Genomic DNA, 17619 nt, shown 5'->3' on the forward strand with positions numbered 1-17619 from the left:
ACATCAGCGTGCTGTAGTAATAATTGATCACCTGCATTATTCCCATTTTAGACTTGAGGGAAACATAATGAAAGAGCAGTTAAGTTATTTGTAACATTGAAAAGAATTAGAAGAGTGTTTTGAAACGTGAATTCTGATTTCTAAGAAATTGCCAAACTGTCTTCCAAAGTGGCTGTACCGTTTTTGCATTCCCACCAGCAGTGAATGAGAGTTCTTGTGCTCTGATCCTCATTATCATTTGGTATTGAAAATTTTTTTAAAATTTTAGACATTCTAATAGGTGTGTGGTGGTATCTCACTGTGGTTTAATTTGCATTTCCCCCATGATTAATGATGTTGAGCATCTTTATTCAGTAAATTCTTTTGAGCACCTACCATGAACAAGTCATAAAAGTTACAGTTCTGAAAGGGTTGTCTGGGCACCGCACATTGGAAAACAATACATTGATGGCTTGTTCTGTGCATAAAAGCTGTGTTTTATATAGCTTTTAGATGGGGTTACATACTGTAAGTACATCCAGAAAGGGAACATCTAAGAATTGTAATTTTACCTTAAGAAACTCATATAAAATTTGCAAAGTATTAAAGTTTATTCAATATGTTTTGTTTACAAGAAAAATAAATCTGTCATCTCCTTGCTTATCGTTTAGTGGAAGTGTCTTAAAACTAATAAATTGTTTGCTTCTTATCTTTCTTAATGATTGACAGTTTAAAGAAAGAGAATTGTGTAAGGATACAACAGAAATTAATCCCTATGCAGTTCAGAATTAAGTGTAGTGAAATTGATTATTCTTGTCTGGGAACTTATTGTCTTTGAAACCTAGTGCATTTATATGTAATGAGAATTTTTCTGTGCTCCAAAAAATTAATAAGTGCTCAATATTAATATTATTTACATTCATTAATGATTTTCATTTGTTTATTTTCAAAGCAATTATCAAATTTTTTAAAATTTAAAACTTTTTTAACTTTTCGTTTTGAAATAATTGCAAATTTAGGAAAAAGTTACAAATTGCTATCTAACTTTCATCCAGCTTTTCCAATTGTTAACATTTCATGTAACTTCAGTCCAGTGATCAACATCAGGAAGTTAACATTATGAACTACTACTAACTAGTTTACAGACTTTATTCAGATTTTGCCAGTTGTCACACTGATGTCCTTTTTCTGGTCCAGGATGGAATCCAAGATTACACATTGTATTTAGTTGCCATGTTTGGTTAGTCTGTCGTAATCTGGAACAGTTTCTTAGTCTGTCTTTGTTTCTTATGACTTTGATTCTTTTGAAGAGTACTGGCCAGTTGTTTTGTAGAATGTCTCTCAATTTGAATTTATCTGATGTTTTCTTATGATTAGATTCAGGTTATGCCTATCTTTTTTTTTTTCTTTCTCTTTCTTTTGTTTTCTTTTTTGCAAGAATACCACAGAAATGGTGTACCTTCCTCAGTGTGTCGTATCAGGAGGCAGTGATGTAGCTACCTATGTCTTGTTTCTGGTGATGTTAATTCTCATCAGGTTAAGGTGGTCTGCCTTCTTCACCATGGAGTTAATGTTTTCCCCTTTGTAATTAATAAGTATCTCGTGGCTATTGAAAATTTAAAAGTATAGCCCTACTAGTTAATGGATAAACAATAGTGTACAATATTGTTTTCTAGATTATCCTGTTAACCTCTTTGTGTGAGCGGGAGGTACATATAATCAAAAGATCACTGGATAGAGTGATAAAGATCACTGGCTATACATCTTAGTAGCTTTGTGACTTTATGTGGAGCTTAACCGTTCTAAGTCTCAATTTGCCCTTCCATAAAATGGAATTATTTTTGACCTTGCCCATCTTAAAAGGCTAATGGGAGGATCAAATGAGTTAGAATATATGAAATGTCATAAATTATAGAGTGCTATTTAGGGAAGGTGGTGGTAATGTTCTCCTTCCCCATTCTTTACTGGGAATTCACCTTTTAGTTATAATAAGTAGTATGATTTAAAGTGATTAGCAGCCTTCTTTCAAATGTCATTAACCTGTCTGAACCTGCCTCGTTTGCTTTCTTAGAGACAAGGGTACTCTGACAGTGAATGCAGAGAAGTGTAATTAGAGCAACACTAAGCATTCTTTACCAACTTTTCTGAGTTAAATGCCCTGCTTCCCTGCTGCTTGCTCTCCCAAATCTTACTTTTCCCAAGGGATATAGGCTGTTGAAGCCTGTTACTTCTTTGGGTTCCATCTTGGGCCTCACTGTGTGGGAAACAGGTGTCCTATACCTCTTAAGCTTCCTTATTTTGTCCTGGGTTTCCAGGGGAACATGAGTGAAGTACAGCTGAAAGCAAAGTGTTCTTGTCTTCTTTCCTAGGCATGTATATGTTCATCTGCCTCTACTACATGTTCTTTCTTTTATGGATTTTACACACTTAAGGTTTAGTGTACACTTCTTAAATTCTCTTTCTTGCCAACTCAGACATGTCAGAGGATCCAGAATTGAATGCTTCTGCCCTTTCTCTACCTTAAAGACCTATTCAGCTTTACTTTCTATCTTTAGACCAAGGGGCATAAAAAGTGAATCTATCTGTGCTCAAGTAGTCATGAGCTTCACTGTTTTCCTGGTGCTTAAACCAAGTAAAGATGGTTAAGTTATATATTAGTCTTTCAGGGCTGCCATAATGAAATATGAGAGGCTGGGTGGCTTAAACAATGGAAACTTATTTTCTCACAGTTCTGGAGGCTGGAATTCCAAGATCAAGGTGCCGGGAAATTTGGTTTCTGGTGAGGGTTCTCTTCCTGGCTTGCAGATGGCTGTCTTCTTGCTGTGTCCTCACATGACCTCTTCTCTCCATGTGTATGGAGAGAGAATTCTGGAATCTCTTTGTCTTCCTATAAGGACACCAATCCTATCAGATTAGGGCTCCACCCTTATAACCTCATTTAACCATAATTACCTCCTGGAAGGGCCCTATCTCTAAATACAGTCACATTGGGGCTTATGACTTCAATCTGTGAATTTTGAGGGAACACAGTTTAGTCCATAACAAGTTATATTGCATGAGCACAGCTTATAGGAATCTATTCTTCTGGCAGAGAGCCAGAAGAAAACATGATGGCTCACTAAGTCCTTGTTTGTTGTTTGGATCTTATTACTGGTGTGGGTACAATGATATGTGTAATAGTTAATAGTAAGTCTAATTTTGAAAAAATTGGACAGTGTTTGAATTATTTTTTCTCCAAGCTAAGCATGCACATACTCAAGGGTAGAAATACACTTTTGAAGTATTTTGCTGTTTTGGATTTTCTCCATCAGTGCTTCTGATGTTTTAACAACATGACATGTTTACAAAACGATAGAATGTTTGTAGCACACCAAGATAAAGAAATAAGGTGCTTAAGGCTGGTGGTAGTCTGTCCTCTGCCCCAGACCTCACCTGCCTGCCCTGAGGGCTGAGGGGAGAAATATCTCAGCCTGTCACTAGCACGTGTCTGGTACACCAGTTGGGAACCTCTGCTGCTATTTGTTAGTGTAAATTCTTTATTTTAAATAGAAAATTATCTTTTGATTGGCCGTTATATGTTTTCCCCAAGGCCAACACAAATATTAGCCAATTAGATATACAGCAGCTATGTCCAATAAAATATTGTGTGATGATGGAAATATTCTATATCTCCACTGTCCAATATGGTAGCTACAAGTTACATATGACTGACTCTTGAGCACTTGAAATGTGGCTAGTGCCACTGAAGAACTAAATTTTTAGTTTTAATTAATTTAAATTTAAATAGCCTTCTTTGTAGAGTAGGTTGAATTCTTGGGTCAGGAGGAAGAGGCAGTGTGGCTAGTGGCATTGGATAACACAGATGCAGAGGATAGCACAATACTGATCAGTATCTAGGTTTATAAAAAGAAAAAGTGAGAGTAAACAAGCTTTATTTCCAGCAGTGTCTCCTCGATTTATTTCTGCACACAAGATAGGACCTCCTCTGTAAGGTAAAGAGATCATTTCATGTGGGTAGTAATGATGGCTAACAGTCATTCTTTAGCAGTCACCATGTGCCGGGTTCTGTGCTGTGCTCTTTACATTCATATCTCACTTAATCCCCTTATCAGCCTTGTGGAGTAGGTGCTCACAGATCAGAGAACTGTGGCTCATAGAAGTCAGCAGTGAGTCCAAGGGCACGTATCTAGTGAGTGAGCACACTGTGACTCAAACACAAGTCTCTTATTTCAAAATGATTTCTTCTGACTATTGTACCACATAGTACAGCTTCCCATAAATGATCAAGAAAGCTGCCACTAGAAGGAATGAGGAAGGAAGAAATTACAGGGGTAGGGGAATGGCTTCGAAGAAATAGCTATTTCATTTAAACTTTAACGTGTTTCCTCTCTTTAGAATTCTGAGAAATCAGAATTTCTCTAGGTAATTTACTTTGTTCTCTCTTAGTGTTGGCTGAAGATATTTAGGGATGGGCACTGAACCTAGGCTCAAATTGATCTGTAGTTTTACTATTACTACGTTTACTATTTTGATAATGTTGATGTCTTGGACACAAATAGGGCACTCTGATTATATCTCAAGGACCTGCGTCAGAATGGTTTCTGCTGTAAGTAATAGAAAACCCTCCTCGACTGTTTTAAATAGTTAGGAGGTTATCTCACAGAACAAGAAGTCCACTGATGCGCGGACCTCAGGCACAGAAAGTATCAGTGCCGTGGCTCTGCGTGTCTTCACTTTTCCTCACCCTCTCCCACTTGGAGCGATGGTTTAGTCCTCAGGCTGAAAGCAGGATCCCTGCAACAGCTCCAGGTATTACATCCAAGCATGACATCCAGTGGAAGAGGAGGAGCCATTTCTTTTCTTTTTCTTTTTAAAAGCTTTTATTGTAGAAATTCTCAAATAAACTAGGCAGGAGTATAATAAACCTCTATGTATCCATCACCCAGCTTCAACAGTGATCAATGTAGAGCCACTGTTATTTAACCTATTTTCCATCTTCCCTCTCCTTGCTCTGTGTGTGTGTTGTTGTTGTTGTTTGGTGAGGAAGATTGGCCCTGAGCTAACATCTGTTGCCATTCTTCCTCTTTGTTTGTTGCTTGAGGAAGACCATTGCTAACATCTGTGGCAGTCTTCCTCTATTTTGTGTATGGGACACCACCACAGCATGGCTTGATGAGCAGGGGCAGGTCTGCACCCAGGATCCAAACCCGCGAACCTCAGGTTGCTGAAGTGGAATGTGCAAACTTAACCACTACACCACCAGGCTGGCCCCATTCTTGCTGTGTTTTTGAGAGCCAAAGAATGTTTTTTACAAGTCCTATTGAAAAAAATATCATTGGCAGAGAGTTTCTTCCTCCTCTGATTTTTCCCAGACTACTCAGGACCTACGTTTTGGAGCTAAGTATGGGGTCAGCCTTCCCTGAAATAAAGACTCTGTAGAGGTGGTGGGTTCCTGGGGAGGGGGAAAACAGGTTTTGTTAGGTAGGAGGAAGAGGCAATGAACAATATCTGCTCTGGGAAAGATATTTCATAACTTATTTGGCTCATCTTTAATATTGCTTTAAAAAAAACCAATTTAATTGATTGCTTAGGCTGGACTTGTTGGGTGGGATCACATGGGAGCTACATTGTGACCGGGTGTTTAGCTGGTTTAAAAATGCAGTTTCACCTGTTAGTGGTAAGCTCTAAGGAATTGTTTCCTGTTGACCAAACTGACAAGAAATCAAGCTTACTCATTGGTTAATATATAGTAAATAACTAATACATAAACTGTAGTCTGTAAAGAAGACTTAATTGGTAAGAGTTCAAAGAAGGGGAATTGCTATTTCCATTGAGCAATGAAGTATTGTTAATATTATCTCTCTGTTAATTTGTTTCCAAAGTATGGTTTGTAAAAGAGCTATTTCTCTTGCTTTTAGTGGCATTTATTTTCAACTGGCTTGGATTTTGTTTATCCTTCTGTATCACCAATACCATAGCTGGAAGATATGGTGCCATCTGTGGATTTGGCCTTTCATTGATCAAATGGATCCTCATTGTCAGGGTGAGTGTCTTGATAGCCTCTATCACTTTTATCTCTAAAATTAAAATATGTGAAATTTCCTGTGTGGTTCATCAATGTTCATTTAATGTATATCAACTCAATTAATTCAAGACTTAACTTATATACTTAATTATTGTAATGATCTCTGTAGTGTGAACATTTTATAATTATAGGAGAGCTTGTTAGTACATAGAAAGAGCTTTGAAATCAGAAAAATTTGAGTTCAAATCTTCTGTTTTTTTTATTTAGGGTTCTAACTTTAAGTTTTTAAATTGTTTTGAGCATTAGTTTCTTCATAATAGGCTGATAATAGCTGCCTTTCAGGATTTTTATGAGTTATAGAAATACATAAAATCAGAATACCTTGCCCAGCTGCTGCTCAAATATATGTGCTCAACAAGTCATGACTGCCACTGTTGTAGCACAGTGCAGGCAAGTCTCAGATCAGTTAACACATCAACGTTTCTATTGGTTAGTAAAGTTGTCACGGACTTAAATATCTTCTCACTTCTTTTAGTAACATTAAGAGCTCAAAAGTAAAGCAGAAGCCTTTGAGGTGGCTATCAGAGCCCGTTTTTTTCCTTTATGTTCCTTGTTAGCCTTTCTTCTCATTTTCCTGTTGGTCCTGGAAGTCACCCTCTGTCTGCTTCTTGCCATTTACAAGATGGTGTGTAGGGAGATGATAATACATCCTTTTCTTTCTCCCGGCTCAACAACTTTTCTAGACCCCAAAATAATTTTCCTTAACTCTTGTACACGCATTAGTGTTGTCAGCATAATCCTCCCCAACTCTTTACCTTTACCTCCTCAAGCCCCTTTTTTGCTCCTTTTTACAAAGCTTTTTTTCCTAGTTTCTTTAGGATAAGGCTTAGGAGAACAATCAAGAGTGGCTTTATTTATTGTTTTAAGAAGTCCTCTTTTAAAAGTTACCCACACCTTTAGGGGCCAGCCCCATGGCTGAGTGGTTAAGTTTACGTGCTGCACTTTGGCAGCCTGGGGTTTGCCGGTTTGGATCCTGGGTGAGGAACTATACAACGCTCATCAAGCCATGCTATGCGGCATCCTATATGGAGGAACTAGAATGACTCGCACCTAGGATATACAACCGTGTACTGGGGCTTTGGGCAGAAAAAAAAAAAAAGAAGGAAGATTGGCAACAGATGTTAGCACAGCGCCAATCTTCCTTAAGAAAAAAAAAGTTGCACACATAAATGCTGTTATACAATTAGTAAAATACATAATTTCTGCATATCATGTTTATTTAAACATTGATTTCTAATTGAATGAATCAAATCCTCCTGAAATTTTCAGTAGAATCACATACTAATATGTCAGCTTCTCTTAAGTGTTTCAGACACTTCAGTTACATGCCTACATTGTCAAATTGATTTAAAAATACCCATTACAAAATATTAAAACTATGGATTTAATGTGGTTTTTAAAATTATTTTTAAACTTATTTTATCACTTCTCAGGGTTTCAGTAATCTTGTCAGACCCTGTCTCTGTTCAGACCAGATTATGAGTTTTGGTTGTTAATCAGTTGATTCTTGGTTGGGAATCTGTGGACTGGCTTCTTCTAAGATGATTAAAACATGGGCTGTTGTAAGAACTGCCCCTGACAGGTTCTTGTTCTAGTTTTGTTTTGGAAAATATAAAGTGGGTTTCCACCATTAGCATGAATTTGTTAGGTGTTATGGAGCATTCAAAGATAAAGAGACAATCCCTCCCCTTGCAGAAGCTCTTACTAGAAAAACCTCAAAAGTCTTGGCGCTAAATATGTCCCACTTTGGTTATGTTGTTAGTAGAATTAATTACAGTTGTTCAAATGGGATTTCTCATCCAAGTCACAGAACACAGAAGATGATTTGAAGACAGTTTTCTCAATTCTCCTAAAGTTAGTAAATTGCTAGTGTCATTCTAGATTCATAAAAAAGATGTTAGTCTATTATATGCAACTTATGCCATTAGGGTATTAAGGCCCGATTCTCTCATAGAACCGCAGGTTGAGAAGGGGTTAGATTATCTATAAGTAATCAACATCAGTTAATGTGCTAAGATGGGGAACTTAAATTCAAAGACTGGAGTTTCTCAATGCTGTAAGGTGTGTACTAGCATCAAGTTTCATCACCAGGACTGTTTAGTTTCCTTTTAAAATACCTTTACTGAATTAAGGTTAATATTATACCTTTAGTTGTTTGTTGAGAATTGATATAAGAAAAGGATTTTTAAAAATCTTTTGTGTAAAATAACAGTAGCTGCCATTCATTGAGTACCTACTATGTTCCAGGCATAATTTGTTACAAACACTAATTTTTTTAAGCCTATCTGAATCAGTGATGCAGGTGCTAATCCAGCTATTTTATTGATGATGATACTAAGAATAAAAATAGCCTAGTAACTTGCCCAGTGTCCCACAGTTGGTATGTCCCACTGTTGGTAGGATGTAGCCTGGTCGCACTTCAGTGCCCATTCTCCTAATTCTGTGCTGCCTCTGACAGTGACACTGTACTTTGACTTCTATTGTAATGCTCCAAGCAGTAAACTCCCCTTGGAGTTCAGTGCTGAGGGAAAGGTTTACTCCCAAAAGCCTACTGTTTCCTTTTATTAGACAATAAGTAATTTATAAATCATTACTGCTGCTTTTCTTTTTGTTTCTGAGGTGCCGTGAACCTCAGATCTAGTGTAAATATATTTATCCCAAGATTCTGATATTATTTTTGTCTAAGGCTTTTGATGTTTTTATTGTTAGTTTAAAAACACATATGTTTTATTAAAAATGAACAAGTCTTTTTGAAAGTAGACAGGAGGTAAACAATAAAATACTGGTGTTAATAAAATAAAATCAGATAAATTCTTATTGTTGGTTAAGTTATTTTTCAAAATTTTATTTCTGTAGCCTGAGTTTGGCCAATCAATATTATTGATATGTTTATTTAAAAATAAAACCAACAGGGGCCGGCCCAGTGGCACAGCAGTTAAGGGCACACGTTCCACTTTGGCGGCCCAAGGTTCGCTGGTTCGGATCCCAGTGTGGACATGGCACCGCTTGGCAAGCCATGCTGTGGTAGGCATCCCACATATAGAGTAGAGGAGGATGGGCATGGATGTTAGCTCAGGGCCAGTCTTCCTCAACAAAAAGAGCACGATTGGCAGCAGATCTTAGCTCAGGGCTAATGTTCCTCAGAAAAGTAAATAAATAAATAAAACCAAACAACAACTTGGCTCAGCCCTATGATTTTTAGTATTTTAAAACATTTTTGATAAACTCAGGAATGACCCCAAAAACTTAGCACTTTATCTTTTTTACATAGTGAGTCTTTCTCTTTGACTTCAAAGTGGAGGTAATTATATTCTTCGCTTTGGAGTAAATAAAGAATAGCTTTAGGTCAATATTTTTGGTCAAGGATGACATTGTTCTTAATTTTCTGGTTGCCTCTTGCCAGGTAATATTATATAGTAAGTATATTTTAAAATATGTTTAAAAATTAGAAAGTTAAAAATTTGTTTCTTTGGTTCTTTATTCTTTTTTGTTCTTATAGCCTCTAAAACCTACACAAAAACCTTTAATTTCTAATTATTAGTCACTTGATTAAAAAGTAATGTAATGCAGTCCTACTTTACAAGCTATATTTTCTAAATTTTCTAGTTCTCCCTTCATTGTACATATTTTAAGGGTGTAGAAATATCTGGGATTTGCATCTATAAAAGTACTTTGAAGTTTTTAATCTTTAAAATTTCTAGAGCTCTAAGCTGAAAATTTAGATCATGGTTCATTTGTTAATTGTAGTACTTCCTTTGAAAGTACTTAAAAGCTTTAAAAAGACAGATTTAGATAATCTTTAATAGATATGTTTTCTCAATAGTGACATTATTTACAATTTGTAAGCGTTTTTGTTATAACCAAAGCTATAGGATTTTTAAGCTTTTATGGAAATTACCAAAGAATAGTTGCAAATAATTACCTCTGAAGTTGGCAGTAAATTCTTTTAGTTAATTTCAAATTTGAGGACAAATCTGCATTTAACAAAATCATTTTTACTTAAATCAGATTCAGTTTGGAGACCAATGGAATCAGAGTAGATAAAAGAAGCTAATTTTTAGCAATTTTAGATTATATTAAACAGTCTTAAAAACCAGCTGTTTTGGAGCATTGTTTAGGTGCTAAAGGGTAATAGTGAAGAATTATCTGAAGTAACTCTGAAGAAAATTAGATTGACTTCTTAAGATAGTGATCACAATGTCCAGAGTTTAATCAAGGAAAAGATACCTGGGTCCAGTATCATCAAACTCTGCCTTCCATCTGCCTGTTCATAGTCTCATTTCACAGAAAACGTGTAACTGTCTACCATGGCCACTAACAGGAACTGTTGAAATGCCACTTCAAGGTTCATTTAGCTGTTCTCAGCTCTCTGCTGGGAACTGAATGCTGGAGCATCTAGTTTGAAAATAAAAAGACTCTAATGAGTTGGAGGTCTTTATGTGCCTAGTATTCTTGGCAGTGATTAACAGTAGGGGGTGTACAGAAGGTCAAAAGCTCTTCTTTTTAGAGGTCGGGAGAACATCCCCATCTGATAAGATTAAACTAATGTGGCTTTTGGTGTTAATATCTAAAGCAGCGGGTTGCTGTAGTAGTGTGTTTGGGATGGTAGTTGTGGCTTTGAGAGATTATGAAAAAAGAACTGACATATGAACTCTTTAATGAGAAAATGTTGGATTCAGATGTATAGCATTTACCTTTCTTTCTTACAAGCATTTGAAACTGATTTTTGTTTCTAAAATATTTTGCATAAGTTTGTTTGCTATTATATAAGAGATTCTTTTCTCAAATAATTATTTATGTCATTAAGTATTTTTTTCCTTCTCTATTTTTCTTTTTATGCTGTTTTATGTGCTAAAGATTATTTGAGGTAAATCATTCTGAAACTGAGGCTAATCTATGATTTTCAAATTTTGGTACATAAATATGTTAATATTTTTATGTTCACTCCATAGTTTTCAGATTATTTTACTGGATATTTCAATGGACAGTATTGGCTTTGGTGGATATTTCTTGTGCTTGGTAAGTTTATTCTTAATGCATTTCAGTTTGATAATTTGCATTTAGTTTAACTTTGGTTTTTCCTAAAACTGTAAGATGTAAATACATTGTGTTACAACTTACGTGGAAATAATTTTTCAACTATAAAATTCTCATATCCAAACACTTATATCATCTCAGCTCTTTAACTGATTCTACGTAGCATTCTAGATTTCTGATTTAAAATCCAGAGGCTGTCAGTTTAAAGAATCAGTGGTTGAATGATAAGGGAATACTGCAAAACTTGAAAATCTTCAGATGATTAAAAAATAATTGTCTTCAGCATTTATTTTGGAAAATGTACACGCATAATTTCTTTTAATGATCATAGGAAATGTTGAGAGTAGGATAGTTGGATATTTTATCTATTCTCTTATTTTTGGATCATTGAAGCATTCTTTATACTTTTGAAATGTACCCTGAATTAATCATTAATCAGCCAGGCATAAGGAAGGGCTTCATGCCTAATGATCACAGACTTCTGTTCAGATTTCTTCTTACAAGGCATGTCTTTTTATTAATATTGATGAATTTTATGGATTTCCACTTTTTATTCCCTATGTTTTTCACTTTGGATGAGTTAACCTTAAAATCACATTGTACCTTTAATCCACTTTTCCAATTTGTTTACTGACATGCAGAATACATTTTGTTTCTACTTAGGTTTAAAAGCCCACATTTCTCCACTGACATAATTGTACCAGAAAATAATAGCATTTCAGTAGGTGGCAGTATTCTCCTTTTTATTTAGTTCTGCTGTTGGATCTTTCGGATCTTTTGGGAAACAAATTCTAAGTGGTCAGTTAAGGTCATTAAAGAGCTTGGATTCTTTCTCTAATAATTATAGTGAAATCGTTCTAGTGTTGTGATTTTCTTGGGAAGTCAGACTCATACAAGGGTTTAGTCAGTTTTTTATATTGTTAATTGTGTTCTGACTACCTGAATTCTATGCTCGTTTATTGACTCTCTTACTTAAAAGTGAAAAAATGTACGAAGTCTGTTAGGTATTTCAGCATATTAAATGAGCATTTCTGCTTATAAATATTATTAAGGTATTGAGCAGTCTTAGGAAGAGGACTATGGGGCAGAGTGAAATGCAGAGGACAACCCCAGTTCCACATCAGAGCCATAATCTAGCCTTTAGGGGAATGTGAACATTTAATCGATGAAAAAAATGTTGCTCTCACATATACTCCTAAGAACGTTGCACATTGTAGAATGCTGAGAAATGATAGCTGCTGAGTGATTGGTTTCTAGATATAAATTGAGCTATTTTAGAAAAATGCCTGAGCAGAACATGCCTTGCTTAGAAAAAGCAGCTTCTTAGACAAATGAAGAGATTTCACAAATAATTTTGGTTTATGTTTTTCAGTAATGCTTTTACATTTGGATCACAATACCGTTATCTTTGAACAGCATCTGGAAGGGCATGAGGGTGGAATTCAGAGTGGGAGTCCGAAATGGAAGGAGTTAGGATATGAGAAGCAGAAGGGATCAGATTTAGCTGAAATTTCTACCATTTGTTTAAGTCATTATTTGTATCTCTCTTCTATCTCCCTATCTATCATAATCATGTGTCTCTTTTTAGTGCTGTGACTACTGTCTTGGAGTTGGGGTACAAATTTAGTTTGGGACTTTGCATTTTAAATTGACAGACTCTTCCTCCTGGTGAGGAAAGTTGCTTGTATACATATCTTCTGTTTTCGTTTTTGCTGGCCACCATTACCTGGTTAAAAAGTTACTGGAGTTAATAAATGTTTCCCTTAAAATTGTATGCTTAAGTATATCAAAGACTTAACTCTACTGATAGTGGTAATGCTTCCTATACTTAGGTAATATTTTTCATTTGAGGCTTTTGACGGCCATTATCTTATTAATTACCAAAGATAGCTATAATGTAAATGGTTATTATTTTAAAATACTTTTTTTTACAAGGGGAGCACTGAGATAGATATGATAATATCCCATATCACTTAAGAAATCACTAGAGTGGCTGCTTCCCAAGTCTTCTTTCCTGATTCTTCTCATCTTAATTTTTATTATAAGTTTACCTTTTTTATTACTTGAAAATAAGAACTAATAATTAAAATTATTTACATTATGTATCTTCAAATACAGATTTCACAGATGACAGGCATTGATATTGCTAGACTGACTTATTGGTTTTATCCCACAGTTGTTAGCAATTGCATGCATGTATTCTTTCTTCAATACTATATATCAGTAAATATGTCCTAGTTTGCTTCGTGGTTATAGTTATTGAAAAGTTTGGTATAATATGGGGTTTCTATGAGGTGAATCAGTTTAAACGCATTAGATAGCTTTGCCATTTAAGGAAATCACTTAATAAACATATATTTTTGTGTTATTCTGGATTTTCATGGCTGGATTGGCTTTACTTCACTTTTTACTTTACTTTAGATACATCGAGGCTTAACAAATTGGAAGAAGTTTTGGGTGGCAGTAAAATTTTGTTATACTTCCTCATGATAGAATTATTATTATAGTGTAAAATAAATTATGGAATGAATGGAACCCTACAGATTAAATTCCTTAAGCCAGAAAGATCTTGTTTATAATTGTCTGTTTTAAATTTATCATGCCCCCTCTCTCTATAAAAACATAATACATCTGTATTATTTCAACCTTCTTAGGTCTGCTTCTTTTCTTCAGAGGATTTGTTAATTATCTAAAAGTCAGAAACATGTCTGAAAGCATGGCAGCTGCTCATAGAGCAAGATATTTCTTCTTATTATAGAGGTAAGAATATTAATATGTTAAACTCTCTTTATTCCCTTTATGTACTCAAATTTACCAGATGCGTATTAAATGCTTAATGTGTACTCATATTATTTACTCAAATTTAGCATATTAATATGTTTTTATACTGTTAATTAGCTTATTGAAATTTAATAAGTTGTGAATTTTTAAAGATAACTTTGATTTTTAAAATTGAATTTCATAAATTTTAATTTTTTAAATATATTATGAGTAAACTGAAACTTTAAATCAGATTTTTAAAACTTCTTTTTAAAGACTGACCACAAGATGTGTATGAGTAAGCACCAGCACAAAATTTGAAAGCTTGAAAAGCAATATATGACAAAGCACTTAACCAGAGGGGTTGGGCATTTTGCATAAAACAATGTGAAATCCACATAGACATCTGGTGAAAGAAATGAAAAAATCTGTGATCGAAAAGCAATTTACCATGCACTGATCTTAACAAACTGGAGGAAGGAATAAAATTTGTGTGAAGAAAATAGGGGCTGTTCTTGTTTTTTTTAGTGTGTGCCAATTTGTATCAATAATGAAAGCTATAACTTGAATAAATGGGAATATAAAGAAATGAGCAGAGGTTGTCTTGCTAGTTATCTAGTGAGTTTCTGGATACAGTATATATATTAATAGTGTTTATTTATTGTGCGCCTAGTAATGTCTTCACATTAAGAGACCTCATATCTCTACTCTTTATACGATTTTTAAAGCAAGTACCGTACACTTTATATCTATAAATGATTTGAACTTTTGAAGTATTTGAACTGCATAAGCATGTCTTCTAAAACACTTAACTTCTGGATCTGTCTACAAGTACAAAATGGCTCAAGGTTACTAACATTAAATATTCTTTTAATAAATTGTATGGTTTGTGATTTGGTTGCTTAAATTTTATTTATAACTTAGATGAATTTACATAAGCTAACAGAATTTACTTATTTCTGCTGAAGAGTACAATGAATACAAATACATTTCTAGGTCATATTAAAGTATCAATTTTAATGTTCCATTAGGATTTTTTCCTCCCTCTAGATGTCACATTTTCTCTTTAACCAGTAAAATGTCTTTGCAATCAGTAACATTGAGTTTGTCAGTATTAACTGTGAGATAAAAAGCAAAGTCATTTTACTAATTTAAATGATCTTCTGTGAGTATTCAGTGGGATTATTTTGTTGGCATTTTCAAGAGTCTAAAATATAATGTAAATATTTTCTAGACAGTCTCCTATGGAAGCTTAAACTTTAGAATATATTCTGATATATGCTACTTTATGTCATCTTTATCAAAAGAACATTATATACTTGATGTAATACTGCTATAAAATGGTTTTTGTTGTACTATCATTTAGATAATTGAAATTTAAGACATTTTAAGACTGATTTTTTCTTTGTCCCTAGACTGCCTCCACCAGACATTCCTTTCTTACACCAATGTGAAACTTCCAGACATCTGTAAACCTACAACTTTAATGGGATAGAAGACTACTAAAAACAAAAGACCGATTAGTGACGAAAAGATAGAGCTTCAAAATTGAATGGCAGGGTGGTTTACGCTTAAAAGCCATTTCTGTTCATTCTCTTAAATATTTATATTTCATTTGTTTTGCACATTTGCATATGTGCCCATTTAAAAGATTTGCATATACTTGGAAGAGACCGTAAAGTTGTAGCAGTAAAGTCCAATCACATTTGGTTAATCAGTGTTTGATATAATTGAAAGAGTTGAGTGATAGCCAGTCTTCCAGCATGAAATGCCATTGACTTCTGACCTGACTTTTAGTATAATAAAAATAAAATTATTACCCATGTCGAATGCTTTAGTTTCTGGCTCTTAGATTCACGTAGTAACTCCACACGTGAAGCATCCTTTCTTATATACAAGGGTTTTGAAACGTGCATTGCTGACTATTAGAAAGGCTTTGTCAGATTTTTGAACATGATATTTATATCATTATTTAGCAAAATTCTTTCTGTAAATAACCATACATAAATTACTTTCTGCAGTGTTTTCTTAGAAATTGTGTCCAGATATCTTTTCGTTAATTTTAAATTAAGTGAACTTAATATATAGAGAAAATTTGGGTGTTAAAGATAGATTGTTTTAGGACAAATTTTAAGAAAATGTGGGTATTCAATATGTCCTTTACAAGAAAATCTTTTTTTTTTTTTTTTTAAAGGACTTGCCAGTTTTAGGGGTTCTCAAATGAGAAGCTTGGTTTTTAGCATTGCCTGTTGTAGAGATTCTTGCAGGAGGAGATTGTGTTAGATATTATATTTATTTCATTTAAGACATTTTTGAAAATTAATTTTCTGATAAGATATTCTCATTTGCATTTATCTTTTAAAAAGCCAATAAAAGTATCTTTCAACATCATTGTAATAATTTTTTCCTTTAGATGTTTAGTTTCTGAAACTTAGCAAATAAAAACTTGTACATTAACAGCTTCTTGCATTGTAATTGTAGGATTAACTTGTAAAAATCATATCCTAAATTGAGATATGCAAAATATCTGTTTTCAAGTTCTGGAAATATGTCTGTGGAATATAGGGATATGGGGGGTGTGTGTGTTGCGAGAGTATGTGTGTATGTGACCATTGTTACAACTGGAATCGACTTTACATCCATAAGCTACTACATTTTGCAAATCATTTTATGTCTCATCTGTTTTCTTTTCAGTTATATCTTTACTTTTGAATGCCAACATTAAAAATGATGGGACTTGTGTCATCTTTTAAACTTAAAAATCATTTAATGCAGCTATATAGAATATATAAAATTGCTTGTTTCTTACTAGACACTGACTACTACTAAAAAATACATCTAAAACTATTCAGGGACATTTTTCCATTTCTGAAAAAATAAAATTTATTATGCTTTATAACTTCTTTTGTATTTCTCTGTATTTTCTGATTTTATTTCATTGTCTTTGATAAATAAAACATGCAGCTTTGTTTTGCTAATTGAGCCTCCTATTTTTTGTTTTCTCTCATTCATTCTCTCCTGCATAGAATTTTATGGTTGATTAAAGTACCATATTACACCCCTGGCAGTAAAACAATAGCATGGGGGAAAGAAAACAAAATATTGAATGTCGTTTTCTGATTTGGAAATTAAAATTTGAATGTGCTTATAAGAAATGTAAACTCATGCTGGATCTCTTCTTTATCTCGTTAATTTCCTATAGACATATACTTTGTTTTTTGTATTAATTTTTAAATGAAATTAAGCTATGATACATGGTAAATTTAAATTACTAAATCAGCTATAAACACATCAATTTATTAAAATTTTATTTTATTTTGTGGTATTTATATTTGGTTTCTGAATGTGAATATGTCACTTTTGATTCAACATCAAAAGTTTACTTTTTGTTTTGATTTTTTTCCCTCCAAATCTATAAGATTTCACTGTGCGTGTTACCTGATCCTTCATAATTGTTGCAATTCAATGGTAGCCTTAAATCTCATCATCCATTCAGGGGTATCAGAATATTATTTTTAAAAACCTAACCTCTTCCAGATTTCTCAAACCCTGCATCCTTCCCCTCATTTCCTGTGAGCTGCTGTTGTGTTTTGGGGACACTTAACCACACTTACGCTGTACCTTAAAGATTGAAAATCATAATCTTTGTTGGGTGTATAAACAATTTTTGAATGAATGTGAACTGGGCCTTGGGAGTAATGCAAAAGTTTATTAAATTATTTCTGTTATATTTGAATTAGCTAGTTATGGCCAGGGTA

At 34.0% G+C, this 17619-nt stretch overlaps 1 protein-coding gene across 1 annotated transcript in view; it reads left to right on the top strand.

Moving 5' to 3' along the window:
- Positions 1–16839, top strand: part of NDFIP2 (Nedd4 family interacting protein 2) — a 63096-nt gene extending 46257 nt beyond the window's left edge. The window contains exons 5-8 of the mRNA XM_014862924.3: positions 5898–6022; positions 11017–11083; positions 13756–13861; positions 15277–16839. Of these exons, the coding sequence (XP_014718410.2) occupies positions 5898–6022; positions 11017–11083; positions 13756–13859 (296 nt within the window). The 3' untranslated portion in view covers positions 13860–13861; positions 15277–16839. The remainder of the gene's footprint in view (positions 1–5897; positions 6023–11016; positions 11084–13755; positions 13862–15276) is intronic.
- Positions 16840–17619: the final 780 nt, after the last annotated feature.

This window comes from Equus asinus, chromosome 11 (assembly GCF_041296235.1).
Source record: "Equus asinus isolate D_3611 breed Donkey chromosome 11, EquAss-T2T_v2, whole genome shotgun sequence".
NCBI lineage: Eukaryota > Metazoa > Chordata > Mammalia > Perissodactyla > Equidae > Equus > Equus asinus.